The 19,965-nt window shown below is 38.6% G+C and overlaps 2 protein-coding genes across 3 annotated transcripts; both read left to right on the top strand.

The window, feature by feature from the left end:
• Positions 1-23: 23 nt before the first annotated feature.
• On the top strand, positions 24-13,988 carry LOC114466522 (rho GTPase-activating protein 4-like). 2 transcript variants are annotated; one of them, XM_028452020.1, is made up of 22 exons: positions 24-895; positions 2,654-2,743; positions 2,817-2,988; positions 3,095-3,260; positions 3,366-3,428; positions 3,514-3,639; positions 3,717-3,845; positions 3,915-4,136; positions 4,207-4,308; positions 7,245-7,415; positions 7,513-7,597; positions 7,720-7,744; positions 7,845-7,944; positions 8,088-8,148; positions 9,146-9,223; positions 9,345-9,473; positions 9,558-9,663; positions 10,596-10,823; positions 10,913-10,968; positions 11,990-12,212; positions 12,298-12,346; positions 13,378-13,988. In XM_028452020.1, exons 2-22 carry the CDS (start codon positions 2,677-2,679, stop codon positions 13,531-13,533), a joined length of 2,514 nt encoding a protein of 837 aa, XP_028307821.1. In that variant the 5' UTR covers positions 24-895; positions 2,654-2,676; the 3' UTR covers positions 13,534-13,988. The 2 variants fall into 2 exon arrangements, with proteins under 2 accessions (XP_028307821.1, XP_028307819.1); XM_028452018.1 differs by lacking the exon at positions 24-895 and adding an exon at positions 2,088-2,428.
• A 1,172-nt stretch (positions 13,989-15,160) lies between these two features.
• Positions 15,161-19,902, top strand: ssr4 (signal sequence receptor, delta). The gene is made up of 6 exons (XM_028452061.1): positions 15,161-15,347; positions 15,485-15,603; positions 17,125-17,199; positions 17,851-17,940; positions 18,031-18,096; positions 19,259-19,902. The coding sequence occupies exons 1-6, from the start codon at positions 15,293-15,295 to the stop codon at positions 19,361-19,363; spliced, it is 510 nt and encodes a 169-aa protein (XP_028307862.1). The 5' UTR covers positions 15,161-15,292; the 3' UTR covers positions 19,364-19,902.
• The last annotated feature ends 63 nt before the right edge of the window (positions 19,903-19,965 follow it).

Here is a 19,965-nt window from a genome sequence, read left to right as displayed (position 1 = left end):
GGCAAAATGTGGCTTGGAAAATTTGGAAAACTTGTACTCATAACCATCATATTGTGAACCACTCTATTTTGCAGCTGGACTCTTTTTGGCCTATTCTGCATGTTTCATTTTGGGCTGAGGAAGACCCAAAAGGTCTGGTTGGTTTAGCTCTGAGGAAGGAAGCAGTAACAACGAGAGAGAGAAGAGGCAGATAAGAGCAAATGAATGCACACAGTGACCTTTCACAGTGTTACACTTTATCACAAATAGCTGAATTTCACACCTCCGGTCTTTGCGACACTTTTCAGAGAAATGACAGAAGACAAGAATGATGCATTCAAAAGTCATTTTTCAGAATCTACTAAAAATCCCATCAACATTATCTGTTACTTTTGTCTGAAATGTACATTTTTGCAAAGTGTGTGATAACTGAATAGTTGTCATTGTTCTGTTTGAGTACATTTGTGCCTTTCACTGTAAAGATGACTTGGTGTGAGTTTCGTGCTTGAATGGCAAAGCAGCTGGACACACACACACACACACACACACAAGCAGTGAGCAGGGACTAATCAGTGGAAGCAGCTGCTTTAATTGGGCTAAGAAGCTGCTGTGGGGTTGAAGAAAAAGAATGGAGAATAAAAAAAAAAAAAAGAGGAGGCATCTGACTCAGAAGGGTTTTCACTAGTCATACTTGCACAATCACATACTCACTGATGGCACCAACTGAGTGTGTGAGAAGGAGAGAGTGGCTCAATGTGTGTGTGAGAGGGAGAGAGAGAGAGATGAGCTCCACTCCACCCACATCCATCCATGCCCAATGTGAGGGGGAGGTGAAACATTTCAGAGCTTACTCTGACATTATTTAGTTGCCTCTTGTCTGAAGAGGAGGCAAATCAGGACGGCTCCATTAAACCAGGTAAGAATCCTCCAGCTTCTATTAAACTATTAATTATTTATAAGCACTATTTTACCAAAGCATGAAAAAGTCCTATTGGGTCTTATGCAGTCATTTCTGACATACAACCACATGTAGTTTGTAATTCCTCTGTATATGATCACATGTTTATGTTTTAATGGTTACGAACAAAGCTCTAAAGCTATCCAGCAGCAACTGTGTTGGCACTCGTAAAACTTAAGGCGAGAAGAACCAAAAGCACTTGGTGTCTATTTAAAAAGCAGTAGTTGAGAAAGGTTGAGACTTGCTTTGGTAAAGGACACAGGCACAGGAGGCGGTGAGTCACTGTTGATCGCATGGAGAAAGAATGAAAGGAGTACGAATGGAAAAGGCTGACACAACCTGGAAAAGAGAAACTGAGGCTCTCCTTTCTGTGGGGTGGTTGTGTAGTAGGGTTTGGTGATGGTGAAATGCAGGAGTCTCCAGCAGGTCAGTTATGGTAAATGTGAAGCAGAGCTCAGCTGAAGAGGAATGCTGATGAGTGATGTTTAAGAAAAGAGAAGTTGGGGTGGAAAGAGAACCAGTGAGACAGTTTTGGGGTCATGATGTGGCTGGAAAAAGCCACTCTTCCCCATTTTAATTTTTTTTGGTAACCTCATTATTTATTTAGCCTCCAAATTGGGAACGTGTGAAAATACCAGAATGTACAAACCACTAGTAGGCAACTTCTATCCCAGCAGGGGCCACAAAAATGTGTTTGTTTGGTCAAAGGGCCACATTATCAACAATCATAATGACCAATCTGAGTGTTAACAGCAATTTTGTGTGTTTTTCTGTCATTTTGTGTATGTTTATTGTTATCTTGCTTGTTATGAGGCCTTTTGTGCATTTCTGTTGTCCTTTCGTGTATTTCTCCTGTAAAACGTATGTGTTTTGGAGTCAAATTGTGTATTTGTGTTGTCATTTTGCATTTTTTGGAGTAATTTCTGTGCATTTCTGTTGTCATTTTGCTTGTTTACTATTGTGGGTTTGTGGAGTCATTTTTTGTGTATTTTTGTTGTCGTTTGGTACATTTTTTGTAGTAGTTTTGTGTGTTTTGGAGTATTTTCTGTGTTTTTCTTGTATCTTACTGTATTTTCTTGCATAACTGCATTCTTGCTTTTTATTTGGTGTATTTTCCTGTCATTTTGTACATTTACTTTGGGGGCCGCATGTGGCCGCCAGTTGCCCATGTCTGTACTAAGCCTTCCCTTTTTCTACATCCTTATTTAGATTTTTGGTTTTATTGATCTACATATATATTTATATGTACTCATGATAGATTTAGTCAGGGGATAGAACCTGTAGTCCTTTACGCAGACATCCCCCTCAGAGTTGTATGCCCTGTAGTTCACCCTATTTTTAGGTGAGTTGAGTTGTTACTAGAGCTATATTTGCAACACATGCAATTCTGCAGCATGTGTAGTGCAGCAGGCAGCAACACTTGCTAGCTGGATTTAGAGTTGTGAAGACAAGCAGCAAGAGGCCCGACCAGTTCTGAAGAGATGTGTTACAGTAAGAGGATCATGTTCATGTGGTCTTTGTATCCGGAGGAAGTTAGTGTGATTTATGAAGAAGTGTTGCTGTGGATATATTAATGCTTCGTGGCAGCAGAAGATCAGACGCGTTGTTTTATTACTAGACCTTATTAGCCAATCAGAGCAGACTAGTTTGACAAAGATAAGACGCATGCATTTCATGCTGGATGGTAGTTTAGTTAATTATTTGCTACCTTTATAGGATTTCACCCAGTTGGAACAACAATGACTTCCCATGCAAAAGTACGGAAGGAGAAAGTTGTTGCTGTGGACTACGACACGCAAATCAAAGGTAAAGAACTACAGTTTCAAATGTGTGCTACCTTTCTCTTTGGTCATTACTCTGGTTTTTTGTTTTTCCACAGAGGTGCGTTGCCAACTTGTAGACCAACTGAAGGTGCTGGACACGCAACTTGAGCAGAAGAGCCAACAGTTGCAAGATCTGGCTGACTACCTGCGTCGACGGGGTGAGATTGAGAGTGAATATGCCCGCTCCCTGGAAAAACTTGCAGAGAAATTCAATTCAAGAATAAAGAAGTAATGAAAATCTTTTGAAATACTTCACCTTTGTGTGTGTTGCAACTGATGGACTCATCAGGCTCTTGTACTGCCTTTTCCTTTCTGTACACATGTACTCACTCAGAAAGGAGCCCAGTAGTCACTCATCAGTGGCTCAGGTGTGGTTGGCTCTTCTGTCCCAGACACGCCAAGACAGTAGAGATCACAGTGGACTGAGTGAGAGCTGCAGCAACTTCCTCATCCAGCCCCTTGCACATTGTTTGGAGTACACGCAACGCCTTGCCAAAAAAGTATATCTCTCGATGAATGCTCTTCACTCCAGTACAGTATTTCTCTTGGCACGTGTTGGCAATGTGCAACAACACTCTTTGATAATTGCATCTGTGTTATTTCAGAGTAAAGACATCTGCACTCAGCTACAAGATGGGCTACTAAAAGTTACGACGGAGCTACAGACCGTGAGAAACGCATCATTCATTCCAATCGTTTTCAGTTTCCTCACCTCACAGAAGAAATCATTGGCATTTTTGCGTCTCTGTGCAGGCATGGAGAACGTACTACCAGTACCACTCAGACTACAAGTGTGCAGACGGGAAGCTGAGAGAGGCGGAGAAACAAGAGGAAAAGCAAAAACAGAACGCAAAAAAACTGGAGAGGCTGATTGAAAAAGTAAAGAACAACCTCACGCGTATTTGTTGTCCATTTATTGTATGAAGGTGGGTTGATTACGTGTGTATGTGTTGTAGAGGCAAAGGAAGGTAGAAGAGATACACTTGAAGTGCAGCAAGGCCCGAAATGACTACCTTCTTAACTTGGCTGCAGCCAATAACTCCATGAACAAGTACTACTTCCAAGACATCTCTACACTGATAGATGTGAGTTAATGAGTTCAGACATCTATGCAACAAACCTGTGCCATGGAAACTAATTAGGTTTCTCCTCAGTGTGCAGATGTTGGGTACCACTTCTCTCTCGGTCGGGTGATGCAGGCCTACCTTTCCAGGCGATGGCGAGCCCATAATAACCTAAGCACAGGGCTTCAGCAGCTCCAGGACACTTTGAGCAAGCTGGACCAAAACAACGACAGGGACTCCCTCCTGCAGGACCACCACAACACATTCTCCATGCCTCTACGCTTTTCTTATCAGCCCCATGATGGTGACCAGGTGGGTGGTATGATTCCACAATGTTAAATACTGAGTGGTATCACCGTGGACCTGTTTATGATCTTTCTAGGTTTCTGAGGTCAGCGCGGAGGGTGAGATGAGATGCGAGTTAGAGACCAGATTCAAACAAATCCAAATTCGATTGAGAGCTGTCACCACGGAAACAGAGGAGGTAAAGTGCATCACATAACCGTCAGCCCTTCGTTTGCATGTTTGAGTTGCTGCAAGGCTTAACACATTATTACGTTCAAAGATCCAGTAAAAGTGAGAGTAATGCATAAGTAAGGTTTGCTTTTACAGTCATAAAACCCCAATGGGATTATTAAAGACGTGCAAGCACAGTCAGAGTGGCATTAAAGCTGGGGTATGTAGAATCGTGAGGCACTCCACTCTTGCGTGCACATGCACATCTTTGGAACTCTTTACTGCTGTTTTCTCCATAGTAGCAAATGTAGGAACTTTATGTTGTGCTATTGGAGAGTTTCCTGATGTTTTAGAGACATGAAAGCTTGTATCATTCGCTGCTGTGAGACAGTAAGAGGGTCAGAGTCATAGCTGCTCCTCAAACACGAGCAGCTGAGCTGCAGCCGATCTCAGATGATCAGATCAGACACACTCCGTCCCACACTGCAGATGAATTGGGTCTGTTTTTTCCACCTTAGATCATTTACAATTAGCTATTTTATTCCGTCTGTTCTAACTTTCTCTCTCTGACTCGGGGCGGACTGTGCTGACTGAAAGCGGATCGCTCACAGTTGGCTGCACACACCGACTCCATGGACAGCGTTTCTCCTGAACACGTTTGGTCCTTTATTCTGTTGCTTCTCCACCTGTGTCTTCCTTTTTCCTCTTGATTTACCATGTAACCGCTGTGCCAAAAGCCACATTAGAGATTTCAGCTGGAATATAATGCCATGGGACTGTCCCTACTCCCGGGATGGGAACCCACATCGACTTTAGATGAGCAACTCGAGCAGCCAATAGCAATGGTTAAAACAGCTTGTGGGATTGCTCTGTTGGTAGAAAGATCTCTCATTGGCTGAAGTCCAGCGTCACGCTCCTGTGTTTCTAAAGCTCATTTACAGAGCCAGGAGAAGGAAAAAAGATTCACTGTCCACTCAGAACACTTTGCATTACAATATTCAATACAATATAATAAGATGATTATGGATTTTTGACCAAATAAAACAAAAAAAACCTTACATACCCCAGCTTTAAATAAAATAAAAAAGAAGACTGAGGCATTTTGTGCAGCCATTTAATAAAGAACTAAGTATTTTACACCAAAACTAAAATGGCACCATAAGTCTAAAGAAAATCAAATTGAATCATAACTGAAAGAAGTTAATCAAGTGTTGACTAAAAATTGGCTTGAATAAAAAGAAATGCGGTTTTTCATAACGGAATCAATAAATCTGATTGATATGGGAGGAAGTTCGATAAACATCAAAGTTTGAAAAGGGCAGTCACTTCAGTTTATGTATTGAGCCCTGAAAATGGTAAGTAACTTTCTGTGAAAAAATCAAAATGAGAGATGGCTGCTAGGGTGAAGATGAGGATCAAAGATGGTGGTGGTTGGTGTTTGTCCATTAACAGACAATCTGGACTGGACATTACACACTTCATCTCTGGCCAAGTGGGCCCTGCACTGAAGAGCACATCTTTCCTTTCGGTCCTCACCGCTTTCTACCGAGGAACGATGAAGAGTGTTCTGAGCTGCGGACTCTCCCTCTGGTTCAGCAGCTCCAGGACCTCAGACAGAAAGTCTCTGCGGAGAGTGAAGATGGCAGAGAGGTACCTCTCTCCCCATCCATCAAGAACATTAGACAAACCCTGTCTAAACAGAGCCCAGAATATCATAAACTACTCATCAACCCCCTTCACGGACTGTTCTCCCTGCTATCGTCTGGGAAGAGGCTCCCAAGCCTCTAAACCAGGACTACTCATTTCTGTAACAGTTTCATTCCTCAAGCCATCAGATTCTTGAACACACAATCAATTGCATAAATGCCTCAGATGAGGAAAAGTGCAGCTAAGATTGCTTTTATATTTAATTTTCTACCAGAAACATTCCATAGAATATTTATTTATGGCGCTAATTTTCTCAGTGCTGATTGAAAATACATGCTGTGAATGACAAAGAAAAACTTACTCTATAAAATGCTCGTAAATAAAATTAGATTGGCAAGTGGCACGAGGGTAAAAGCTGAAGTAAAGTTTATTTATACAGCACGTTTCATATACAAGACAAGTGCTTTACACAAAACAGAATTCTGCAACAGCACGTTTAGTTTGGCTTAATTAAAGGGCCCATGTTACGCTATATGGACTTTTCTGTGCTTTAAACATCATAAAGTGCTATTAGGGCTTCATACACATGCCCAAAGTGTTTTTTTTTTATTGATTCCCTCAATCGTTAGTTATAAGGTGATTTGCTCCTTTCTTACTGCAGGGCGAGCCCAAACACCTCGCTCCAATTTGATGACGCGTTCCCACTTTGGTGACAAATATGATGCGGCACTGAGCTGGAGAAGCCGCGCCTCCAGGAAGCTCTCTGCCGTGATTGACATGTAAACAGACACGCCCACGAATGTGCGCATTTAGCATGAGCTCGGCTACGGAGTGGGTGGGAGGAGGGCGGGTAGGCCGGCCTCTGGCCCTACGTCACCGTGTGGGGAGAAGGAAGTCAGTGTCCCGTTGATGGAGATGGGTGAGAAATAGCATGACATGGGACCTTTAAGGACTAAAAATATGTTTTGGTTTTGTTGGTTTGGGGATGTAGAGATGAGATTTTGGATATTGTCGTGAAAATGAGTCCCTAAAAAACCAGAGCACTGCTCAGTAATTGAAAATCTGTATTCATGAGCACCTACACTAATGGTTTCACATAGAAGAAACCTAAATATTGAACAGTACAGGACTTGGAACCAAACCCTGAGGCACACCAGAAGAGGTATTTCACATGAATTAACAGACAAACTTTCATTATTAAAACAAGTGGACGGATAAACCAGAAATAACTCAAGTGACTGTGTAACAGTGCATCTATTTAAAAGCAGCTAATATATCTAAAATGTCTCTTCTCTGATCCTGTCTTCTTTACTTCAGGCTGGTAAGGGCATGTCAGCAGCCCAGTCTTTCCTGTTGGAGGGAATCGCTGATGATGATCTGGAGCTGGCCTTTAGCCCTCAGGAGGACAGTACTGACAACCTTCCAGCAAAGCCTAGCGTAGCCCGACGCAGGGCCAACCAACAGGAAATGGAAAACCTCTACTTTACTGTAAGCTTCTGTTACAATATATTCTATTTCTGTTTTGTTTGTTTTTAATTTGACTATAAGTAAATAGGAACTTTAAGTCTTGCCACATCTTTTTCAGAAAGTTAAAGACTATCTTATTGGCAGCTCCTTGGTGTCTAAACTGCAAGCCAAACACGATTTGCTTAAAGTGGCGGTTGAAAAAGGTATCACTTCTGCATTTTCCAAACAAAAATAGCTCAAACTGCTGACAGCTGATTGTGAGATAAAGTGTACCCATTTTAGTTTTGTGAAATACTCTTTTTTTCAACTGTTACATTACTTTCAGAAGCATCAAATGAGCATCAGCCAAGGTTGGAATACTTTATTTATGTATTTATTTAGGGGAGAACATTCATTATTTAAGTGTGATAAAGGTTTTTTTTTCTTCCACATTGGGTTGTTGACTCACAGACACACAGGAAAGTCTGCACGCATCAGAAGAAATCCGTCAGGGGCCAATTTGTTACACAACCGCAAATTATTCAATGGAGACATGCTGTCTTTTATACAGGTAGATATCCATAACCACGCCTGCACACACGATCCTTCAACAACTCTTATACACTTTTTGTTTCCACTTCTATTAAGTAGTGACGTTTCACGTTTGCTTGTGAATATTCATGACTAAAACTGTTTTTCTATCCTGGAATGAAGGCATCGGGTCAGCAGATACCAGTGGTTGTGGAAAGCTGCATTCGTTTCATCAACCTGAATGGTGAGTAATTGAGACTGAGCAGGTATAAGGGATTTGAACATGTGGCACAACATTGATCTGGTGCAACTGTTCAACTAGTTACTGCTTTAATAGGATTTCAAAGCCTTAGATCACATGTGTCAATCTCAGGGCCCGGGGGCCAAATTCAACCCTTTTAGCATCCAATTAGGCCCGCAGGAGACAGTAAAAATGATAGAGATAACACGAATTATTGTGTAAATTACCAAATAATCTAGTTATAGATATCTCAAATTCACCAATTTAACAAAACTCTGCAACATTTTTTAGGGGATTGCAGTTTTCATTTGTTGATATCACATGAATGCAGTCATTTTATTTGCAAATTGCAGAAAGAACTACAACATTTTTCCACAAATCTTGCAATTTCTTACAAACAGTTCAGCAAAATTCCTCTATATTACACAAAAAATGGTTAAAAAATCAATACTTTTTGAAGTAAAAACATTCAACAGCAGCGACTGATATTAAAAACTACAGCACAGGATGTTAAAATTGTTCTTTTTCCTTCTTAAATTCACTTGGAGATCAAACTGGTCCATATTTGGCCCCTGAACCAAACTGAGTTTGACACCCCTGCCTTAGAGGGTAGCGTAAATTGTTAATGGACAGATTGGTTGTGCTGTCCAAAGACACAATGGTTCTTAACTCCAAATTAGTCAAATTTCCCAAGAGAGGATAAAACCTTTGCTGTTTATGGTGATTCTCACTCAGTGAAACAGGACTATATGTACAGTATATGGTAACAAGCAGTAGAAAAGATCATTCACTGCTTCGCTACGGGTTATATTGTATATTGTTGCTTTTATGCGACAACAAAAAAATATATAGCAGTTCAATATACTTCATTTTTGCTATCCTTATTTTTGAGCCATGTAGTAACATCATTAATATGGATATTATCCATGCACAGAAATCCCTTTTTAGAAACTCCATCCTAGTTTTATGCGTGGATAATAAATTCTCATTTGTCTTATAGGTCTTCACCATGAAGGGATATTTCGAGTGCCGGGATCCCAGACGGAAGTCAACACTTTAAGAGATGCATTTGAGCAAGGTAAACATCTGTAACTCATAGTTCAGGTGTGTCTGTGTAAGAATAATGTATATATTGTCTGTAATTTACCTCCTGTGTGCATTATTAACATGAGGCATTGCACTGTGGGCTTCCCCTGCAGGAGGGGACCCCCTGTCTGAGCAGTGGTATGACCTGGACTCTGTAGCTGGTGTCCTGAAGCTTTATTTTAGGACATTGGAGAATCCGCTTTTTCCGATCAGTAGCACCAGCCAGCTTCTGGAAAACGCCTGTGAGATTTATTGGATATACTGTACTGTCTGTGGCTGCAGATGTACAGTAGTTCACACAAACGCATTTTTTTTTACTCTTCCAGTTACAAAAAGCGAGGCTGAGAGAGCTGCTCAGTGTAAAGCAGTCATCGCTTCTTATCCTGTGCCTGTCATCATTGTCATGAGATACCTCTTTGCATTCCTTCATCAGTGAGTATTCTATACCAGGGCACTTTTTTATGAGGTGGCCAATGTAAAACTGTTCTACGTTCAATATTCAGCTGTTTTTCCTTACATTTGAAACCGAAATTAATGTCAGAAAAACATATTGTATGCAAGTTTAAACAATATATTTGTTTTTTTTTTTTTTTTTTTTTAAAAAAAAAGGTAAATCTTGAATTTAGATTTAAATCATAAATGTTTTGCAGAGTATAAAGCAAATATTGAATGTGTTCTAAACACTTTGCTTTACACTCAGCAAGAGTGTAAAGCAAGAAAATTAAGATCTAAAAATACATTTTAAGAATTAAATATACTAATAAGTTATAGGATTCGGATATAATCAACATTTATTTTTTTACATGCAGACAAATTGTTGACAATTATAACTATAAGATGTATGACATGAATTATTCTTAAATGTGAGGATAAGATAAAAGTGAAGAAAGTAAACTAGAAAATATTCTTTTTTTTTTTTTACTTTTAACTTGAGGACAGTTGTTTTTTTGCATAGTATATTGAGAATTTCCTTCATTTTAGCATAGTGTCCAATGATGTACGTTATGGAGTATTATTACCATTATTTAGGCAGTGGTGGCTATTGGTTAAGGAGGCGAGCTTGTAATCGGAGGGTCACCGGTTCAAATCTCACCTGGGCCATCACTGTGGGATGTTGAGCAAGTCCTTTAACCCTAACTGGTCCCCGGGCGTTACACTGTGGCTGCCCACTGCTCCTCAGGGATGGGTTAAATGCAGAGAAAGAATTTCATGTATGTAGCTCATTATGTGACAAGAATAAAGGTGATCTATCCCCCCGTATGATGATTTATCATGGTGAAAGTGAGCTAAACAATACTAAAAGAAATTATTTCACTCTCTTCTTCCATGCCCTGAATTCTTTTACCTTTTCTCTCTGCTTCCAGTGTTTCTCAGTATAGTGACGAGAACATGATGCAGCCTTACAATCTAGCTGTGTGTTTTGGTCCCAGCCTGTTGAGAGGAACTGAGGATGAGGATATTGTCACGCTGCAGCCTCAGATAAATGCGTTAGTAAACAGCATCATCGTTCAGCACGAGAACATCTTCCCTGGTCCGAGTGAAGTACCAGGCCCCATGTATGAAAAATGCATGACCCTTGAAGAGGACGACTGGTAGGATGAACAATGTTTTCAACTCACATACAAACATGCCATGAAAAAAACCCTTGGTTGAGTGATTAAGGATTATATTTCCTTCACAGTGAGATTGTCATTGAGGAAGGAGAAGCAGACACAGATTACTCCATCAGTAAGGACGGTAGGTAGTGAGTTTTATTAAAAGTGATGACGCTCAAAGTGTATGGGGTGCTGAATGTAAAAACTCAGTCACTGTTTCATAGCTGACATATTAGCTCACTTTCCTTACATTTAGCTCTATTTTTTTTTTTCATTTGAGACACAGTAATGTAAAACAGCATGTTCTATATCATTGTTAAAAATGTGTAAACATGGAAAATAAATGTAAATGTTAAATCTAAATGTAAAACTTGAATCTAAATGTTAAATGTAAATGTAAATCTAAATGTTAAATGTAAATCTAAATGTTATATTGGTCGCCAAGTGTAAAGCTAAATGTTTAGAAATTATACAAAGTAGCCTGGTCAGCTCCTGCCGATCACGAGGCCCCACCCACACTCCACATAGTGTCTTCGTCAGACTCAAAAGGCCTCTGTCCAACTGACCTGGTTCTTTCATTGCCCATCGGTGGACATGTTTAAAAGACCGCAAGAGAATTCTGGTTGGTCTCAACTTAGTATTTGCATTATTATTAAAAGCAGAGTTAAGATGACATACAGTAGAATACAGCGCTGGTTTTAAGTTCTTGTGCCAAGCGTGCTGGCAGAAGAAGAAAGACCCTGGACAAAGCAGTGGTTCTTATTGACTTTTGGTCAGTTGTGTCCATTATTTCCATTTTTAGCCAAGTCTTCAGCATTCTAAGCCTGTGTGTGTCTGTGTGCAGTGTGTGTCACATGTGAATGGAGAAATATTATCTATAAAGTGTCTATTCGTACGGTTACATACGGACAACCCCTGGTGCTATTGGTACGTTTACCGAAGTACAAGTACGTAGTGTTTTAGGGTTAGGTTTAGTCTTCGTCATGTGACCTAAACTGGCCAATGAGGGGTGCTGTGTACGGATAGAATGTCGGTATATTGATACGGCAACCGTACAGATAGCCACTGCCTATTATCTATTGTTTATGTAAGCGTGTATGCTGGAACATTTCATAGTCGGCACAGAAAGGTCCGTGATGCCATGAAATATCCCTTCATTGCAGATTTGGAATCAGGAGCCTCTGCTGACCACAGCTCAGGCATTTCATCAGATCCCACGCGGAGGAAAGCACATCGGCCCAGAGCCAACAGCAGTGGCTCTTTGGACTACAGTGTGTTACCAACAGGGGGCGGCGTTGTCGCTGCTGGGAGGACAACGCTCCAAATTCCACTTGAGCCGCAAAACAAATCGAAGAGAACACACTCTCCCGGTTTTTTACGCAAAGAGTAAGTCACACTGGTTTATAAGGTTTGTACGAAAATAAAAGTGAGTAATGGGTTATACTTTTTTTTTCTTTTTAAACACATGCAGGTATCCACGGCAGGCATCTCCTGAAGATACAATAGTTCAAGTAGACAAGGTCTGTCCTGTTTCTCATTTTATTTTGAAGTCTGAGTGAGAGATTTGCTGCTATTGTGTGATCACTAGTATTTCAAATGCATTCAAAAGAAGTGATTAATGGGATTGGTTTTTTTTTACAAGCAGCAACATTATCTGTTGAATGGCTCGTTGATCGATGATCATGGTTCTGTGTATTAGAAAGGTATAAAATATGAAAACATGTGGGGGCATTAATAATCACGTTACATTTGATTCAAACTAAAAAAAAAAATACTTGAATATTGCGTTCACACTGATTTATAAAAGGGTGTAATTTTTAGCTGTCCCTCTAAGCCAGTGGTTCCCAACCTTGTTTGGGTCATGACCCCATTTTTATATAAAAAATGACTGGCAACCCCGGAGACATTCCTTTTCTAGAATTAGTTTTTTTGATTATGTTTGTTATAATGTGTTACAAACAAAGTAACCAGGATTAGTGCACATGATTAGTTATAATTAAGAAAGTGAAAGTATAGATTACTTTTGTTTGAGATTGTGTGTGTGTGGTAACAGTTAAATAATAATTATTATGATAAGTAAAAAAATGAAGATATAATTTTAATCAGTAACTTTTTTCAAATTATTACTAGACATTTCAGGCGCCCCCCAAGGTTGAAAAATAATGCTCTAAGCCATAATATCTGTAGCCTACTATGTGTAAATCTGATCTTTATTGCAGTTTTCTGGTGTTTTGCTCCTTCTTGTTGCTCCTGAGCTAATTTTGATGTTAAAAATGTGATATAGGCCAAGAGCTGGATAATTTTATGACGTCCCTGAAAAAGGTGGCTATCAATGAATGCAATATTTATAGTCAATAATCTAAATATAATTCCTGCCTTTTTTTTCATATTCTTTCATTAAAATGGTCTCAATCCAGGAATGAAGGCAACTCACAAGTCAGCATTTTACAGCTTGGAGAAATGTCACACTGACCGCTTTGAATCTATGCAACACCTTAAAATGTTCTCTATATATTTTGTATATAAATGTTTATTTTACTTTATTTTTTAGGAGATTTGTCAGCAGATGGATTCAGTCTTCAAGGAGCTTCTTTCTAAACAGGCGCTGCCGGATCCCTCTGCTGAGTCAGCACAGAGGAGAAGCAAGCGAGATGAACGCAGAGGAAGAGGATCCAGCTTCATGAGAGCATCTGGTCCTTTGGAATGACACGACACTTGACGTGAATAGTGGGGCCTGGAGCTAATACAAACAGAAGTGTTGCACTGACATTAGCTTTCAGCACAGTCATTTGTAGTAAGGAGAGACGTCTGAACTAAAGCCTTCTCTCTGCGGTTCATGAGACTCTTCTTAAGACTCGATTCCCCTGGATGGCTTCTTACTATAACAGCCTTTTCATTTATGTGCTTGCACCGCAGAGGTGACTGTTGTTCTTCAGCAAGATTAAACTATGAATGCTTCTCAGAAATGTTTGCATTCATCAGACTGTTTATGCAACGTGTGCTTTTGTGCAAATGTGTTTTTCTACCTCTAAAGTTTTATTAATATATTATTGCACGGACATACTGTTCCAGATTATGAATAATATTGAGCCAGCTAATATGAAGGAAATCGTGCAGACTTTCTGTATGTTTGGATTGCTTGGACAATAAATACTTTCCTATTTTTGTTGTTATTCTCCTTTCATTAAGATGTGTGTGCCAATCTTGTTCCTGCAATTTTTTTAACTACTTTTCAGCGTCCTGAGTGGCTGTTTCTAAACAATAAGTCTGTAATTTGATTCAAATGACTGATTTCAGAATGAAGCATTAGGTCACCACATTCTAAGAAAAAAGAGTTTTGGGGAATGTAGTTTATGAACACGGCACACATCAATGATCGGTGATGAACATTCAGGTTAAATTAATACGTCGTTGATGTATCTAAAATTTTAAACATTTTCCTGATTTCTTATTGCTGTGCATCAGTTGCAGTTTGTGTTTAAATCATATGATTGTATTGTTACTTCTGCACTTACAGTATCTGGGATTTTTTGTAAACTTAATTGCTTTCATTTTGTATTCATATTCTTTTTTTATTTGTTTTATTCATACCACTTCTTTTTCCGCTTTATTATATTTAGGAGTGGGTACTACCTCTTTTTTTTAAACTAATTTGTGTGCGTGTGTTTTCCCTACTCTAATGGTGTCTTTGTTACATCTGCGACGAAAGACTTTCCCTTGTAAGATTGATAGGTATTTTTTTGTATGCACATTATAAATGTGAGCCCACCCTAATAACAAGTGTATCACTAAGTGGTGGCTCGGGGCCACATGCAGCTCTCAGTTTGCCCCCAAAATAAACAAACAAAATGACTCAAAATAAAAACATCGGAAACATATTAAACGACAACAGAAGAAGGCAACAGTAATACACAAAATTGAAAAAAACAAAATAAAAACCAAAACAATTACAAATACACAAAATGACAACCAAAAAACAGAAAAGGGCCTGGAAAAACTTACAAAAAATACACAAAAGAACAAGTTGCACAACTAAAAATACACTATATACCAGAAAATTTAGGAAAATGACTACAAAAATACACAATATTGTTAAAAAGACTCTCACAAACCCTTTGCTATTGTGTGTATAAATTCTCAGATTGGTAATGTGTCCATAGTCTGAATAAACACAATCGCAGTTTGTGATATTAGTTGACCATCTCTGCACTAACGGATTCCTTTGGTTTATTCTCACTTTTAAACAGCATTTATGATTTTGCTCAGTTGACGACGTGTCTATTGAGTGGTTTCCCAGAGTGCTTTGCGGCCCTTGATACACGTCACCGCTGCGCAGGCGCAGAGAAGCTTTCGGCAGTGTGCTGAGGTGGACTTCCTTCCTTCCTTCCTCCGTGGAGTGTTTGAGCAACAGCAGCTTCTCCACAGCCCGGACCATCGACCGCTTCTACAGCCGCACACGCGTCACCATGTTTCGGATAACTTTAGCCGCTTTCCTCGCTCTTTTGGTGGTCGCCTGCTCAGGTGGGAGTCATTGACTTACTAGCTTTATGTTAACCATGTGTCACATTTACGCATTCAACCGCAGCTAGACCTTTGTTAGTACTGTGCTGTTTACCTGCTGTAGTGATATTGACCCGGACTCTGTACCCTATTTACAGGAGAGAGCTGCACCGAGCCAGTCATCACTCCGTCGGCCTATACCACCAACGACGCCGTCATCTCTTCAGAGTCCGTCTTCATCGTTGAACTGAGTCTGGCTTGTGCTAACGGAGCTCAGGTAATTTGAAGTTACTGCTGGTGCTTCCAGTTATGGGGTTTCTGTAATAAAACAATTAAAAAGTCAGGTATCGACAAAGAGAAACGATCACTAATGTCACAGTGTCATGACTTTTATCACTTTAATTGGTATGAATGGAGCATGTCTCAGAAACTAGCACACGTCTCTCCTTTTTTATTCAGACAGGAACCTCATGATTCCTATCTTTGCTTCAAAACAATAGAATATTTTTGTTAAATTGTATGCTTGTGGTTGTAATACAATACATGCACATATAATACGTTACCTATTTATATTCTTAAATTACAATGCTTGAAAGACATTGCCTTCTCAACTGAAATATAGACATTTGACATGATAGGTTATGAAAATAATTGTCAGTTATCCCTTTTTTGACACCAGACATAAAAAGACCACACAATAACACAAACTGAGCCCCAGGCTTACCGATTTTTGTGGCCCTTTGACTAAAGAAATGTTAAATTAATGTATTAAGTGCTCGTGTTATTTCTTTATAGTGTCTGAACAAGCAGGTTGAAAGACTGTCTGACTGTGTGAAAAATCACACATTTCCTGCAGAGGTGTTGGGTTCTCATCCATCATAAGAATGTTGCATTTCCCAATATTTATAAGCTGCTCCTTTGAATTGAGATTAAATGGCTGGAACTTTGTGCACTTTTTCTCATGTATTGGAAGATGTGCTTTATGGATAAAACAATATGAATTTTTTTTTTTTAGGGCCAATGCCGATACCGATTCTTCCCATCAGCCTTAGCCGATGATCGATTGGGACTGCTGATTTTCTTGAGCCGATACTACTTTTGCTCCGTCAATTTACATCATAAAATTTACACAGTCTCAATTCTTTAAAAAAAAAAAGGAATATTTATTGAAATTAACAAAGGTGAGGTAAAATGACAATAAATAAAAAATATTTAACAAATATTAAAAACAAATGATCAAGAACAAGTGAAAAAAAATTTCTGCTTTCTGTAAATAATGCGGATCTGCGAATGTAGCAGCCGATACACTTAAAAAAACCGCAAAAATCTGCCGATAATATTGGCCGACTGATGTATCGGTTTATCACTGACGTTGTTATGGTGTACTAATATGCTGCGCACAATAGAATATGTATGCACCGGTTATAAAGACGTCATAATTATTCTAAGATGAGTGTTGTAACAAGTTTTTATCAGTTATTAATATCTGTCTTGTATTTTTGATCCAGAAAACGAAAGCTGACTGTTTGCTCTATATTCAATCATCCTTTCATTATTTTTAGAGATGCGATAGTAAAAAATATTCCAAGTATATCAACAGTTTCTGAACACTCACACTACTTATTTTTTGCACCAGACAGAATGCCACATGCTAGCTGAACCATTTAAATTACATTTTTAATCTTATTTTTTCCATGTTTATTGGCTTATTTATTTGGTATTTCTGTGTATGTTTGAGTAACTGGGACCAGTAAGTGTATATGAGTTATGGAATGAGAAGCATCTCTCTCCTCTGCAGAGTGTGACTCTGTATGCTGATGTCAATGGAAGACAGTTCCCAGTGACCAGAGGCCAGGATGTGGGCAAGTACCAGGTACGGCTTTAGATGGAGGAAACGCATGTACTGTGTGTGTTTAAAACCTCATTTTTTAAAGTTTGTTGGGAGTTTGATTTACCTAAAAAAAACATTCAGATGGTTAAAGTAGATATTTGTTCTCCTTACTTTTTCTGCACTTTTGTTTGGGTGATGTTACTGACTGGATATTAGTAAGCTTTATATTATTTTTTTAAATATCTGTTTATTTTATTTATTTATAGACTGTCCTGTTAAGTTCAAGGAGTGTTTAAGAAGTGCAGTCCACATGTTTACATGTTTCATGATACGTGAAGTTAATTAGATATGTTGAAGAGGTAAAGCCACACATTTGTTTGCTTTATTATTGTAATCTGTGCTTTAAAATTTACATTTTATATTTTTTTAAAGTTTAAATAAATCTGAAATTGTTTATTATGAAAAACATTGATTAATTGCTTCTGTTCATTCAAAATTACATGACAAGAGGCCCTTGATAAAATAATTCCATATTAAATCACAATATTGAGGAAAAAAACTACATTATTTTCCAAAATTGTTCAGCCCTAGTTGACACACTTTCCTCATTCAAAGTGTGCTATTGCATATAAAGTGCAGTTAGGGCTGCAGGGGTTGGTGGTAGCTCTTCGTCATATGATCTGTTTCTGTCAGGTGTCCTGGAGTCTTCCTCACAAACAGGCCAGCTCTGGAACATATCAGGTGAAATTCTTTGACGAGGAGTCCTATAGTGTGCTGAGAAAGGTCGGTTTTGTGTTTCACTTGCTTGTTTTTTGACATTTCAATGGTTTCTTTTAAGCATATTTTAATTTGTGTGCATCTCATTGGTTTTAGGCCCAGAGAAACAACGAGGACGTGAATGCCATTCAGCCTCTCTTTTCTGTCAACATTGACCACAGGGTGAGCATCAAACAAGAAATGTTTGTAGAACAGAAACCTCCATGGAGTCAGTTTTGAATTGCTGCGTTTTTGTAGATAATTATGGTAATGAGTTGCAAAGAAGATTAGTATCTGTCAAGTTCACAGTATTTACTAGGTTTGCACTTCCTGGTGTCCAAAATAAGACAGTTAATCAAAGCTGCACCCTAATTGATTTTAAATTATCCCACAATTCTGTATCAACTTAGTTTTTTTTTTCATATTCAATATTATTTTAATTAATTTATGAATTAACGGCAAATTGTTGCAATGTTTAGAAACAAAACTACTTGTATTTAAATACTGAAGATCTGTTAATCATGATAATCATTTGTTTCTCATACAATATGTTTATCTATAGAAACCAATGTTGTAACATTGTGAGAACTTCTCTTCTTAGATTGTTAAATAAGTGGCTCTTCACTCAGGGTTCCCGCAGATCCTGGCATTAAATTAATGAATCTAAAAATAAGGCCTTAAAATGTCAACAAAATGTCTAAAGTCAATGTTTCAAAAGTCTTGCATTTTAACACATAAGTATGATTTTTAATCTCACATTTCAAAATAAATGGTAACATTCGTTTTACATTTTTTTAATAATTTACCATAACATTGCACAATCATGATAGCAGAACAAGCTACAAGCAGTGACATGGTTGCAGCAGGACTTTGTTCAGATGTGCATCATGCTTGTAGCAACTTTCAACAACATGATGAAATGTTAATTTAACGGAAATAGCCTATTTAATGAAGATTTTTCTTCATGGTTTTCATTTTTTGTATTAGATTTATGGCTGTTTTTGTAGTCATCTTGTGTGTTTTTGATTTTTTTTTTTTAGTCTGTTGTATGTGTAATGTGTATTTTACTGTCATTTTTTTTGTTTACTTTTTGGGGCCACCAGTTGCACGTCTGCACTCGACACAAAAAATGTATCCAAACCCTATGTACCCGATGTGGCGTTTTTTCCCACCCAATTGTGTTTTACTGCGAAGTTGGTCTTATATTTAATTTCAAATGGCAATAAAAAGTCTTAAATTGAATTTGACTGAAGTTGTGGGAACCCTCTGTATTGGTATTTTAGAAGGTAACCCTTGATCATATTGGTTATTTGTAAACCTCTGATCTTTTTTCTTCTTCTGTCAGGGTGCTTGGAATGGCCCGTGGGTGTCGACCGAAGTGGTGGCCGCCCTCATCGGTATCCTGCTCTATTACCTGGCGTTCACTGCTAAGAGTACAATCCAAGCATAAACAGATCCACAATCACTTTTTAACCTCTGGAACGTTAAAAAGACTGAATTGTTGGGCCTCGGCCATCGATCCAACAGAAAAAGGCAGAATGTTTTCCCTGCGTCAGCTTTGGGCCGAGGAGAAAAAGTAGCAGTCTTTGTATTTATTATTCAGACTGTGTCTGTATGTGCTCAGTTATATCAATTCACGGAGGATGTTTGTCACAGGTTTGTTTTGGTTTTTTTTTTTAGGATGGAATTGTGTAGTTTTTTGGGTTTTTTTGAAGGATGCCAGATCAATAAACCTGGACTACAAACATTTTAATAACTCTGCACTCCTTTCTTTCTTTAAAAAAAAAAAAAAACAATCTGCAAAAACACTTTGGAACTTTTTTATTTTTTTTTTTAATCAACACCACTAGAAAAAGATAATACATTTGACAGAAGTGACTGCAGTAATTGTCCTGAACAAGCTGTGCAGACATATCTTCTTAATGAAGTGAATAAATGACTTGTTTTCCCCTGATGTGCTGCTTTTTAAAATAAACATCAGCTGCTCTACTCGATAAATCCTTATTACTGAATGACAGGCTGTTAGATTAATTACTCTGTAATCTGCTGAAA

The sequence above is a fragment of the Gouania willdenowi genome, chromosome 7 (genome assembly GCF_900634775.1).
Source record: "Gouania willdenowi chromosome 7, fGouWil2.1, whole genome shotgun sequence".
In the NCBI taxonomy this organism is placed as follows: domain Eukaryota; kingdom Metazoa; phylum Chordata; class Actinopteri; order Blenniiformes; family Gobiesocidae; genus Gouania; species Gouania willdenowi.
The sequence above is the reverse complement of the archived record's forward strand: the minus strand, read 5'-3'. Positions and strand labels throughout refer to the sequence as shown.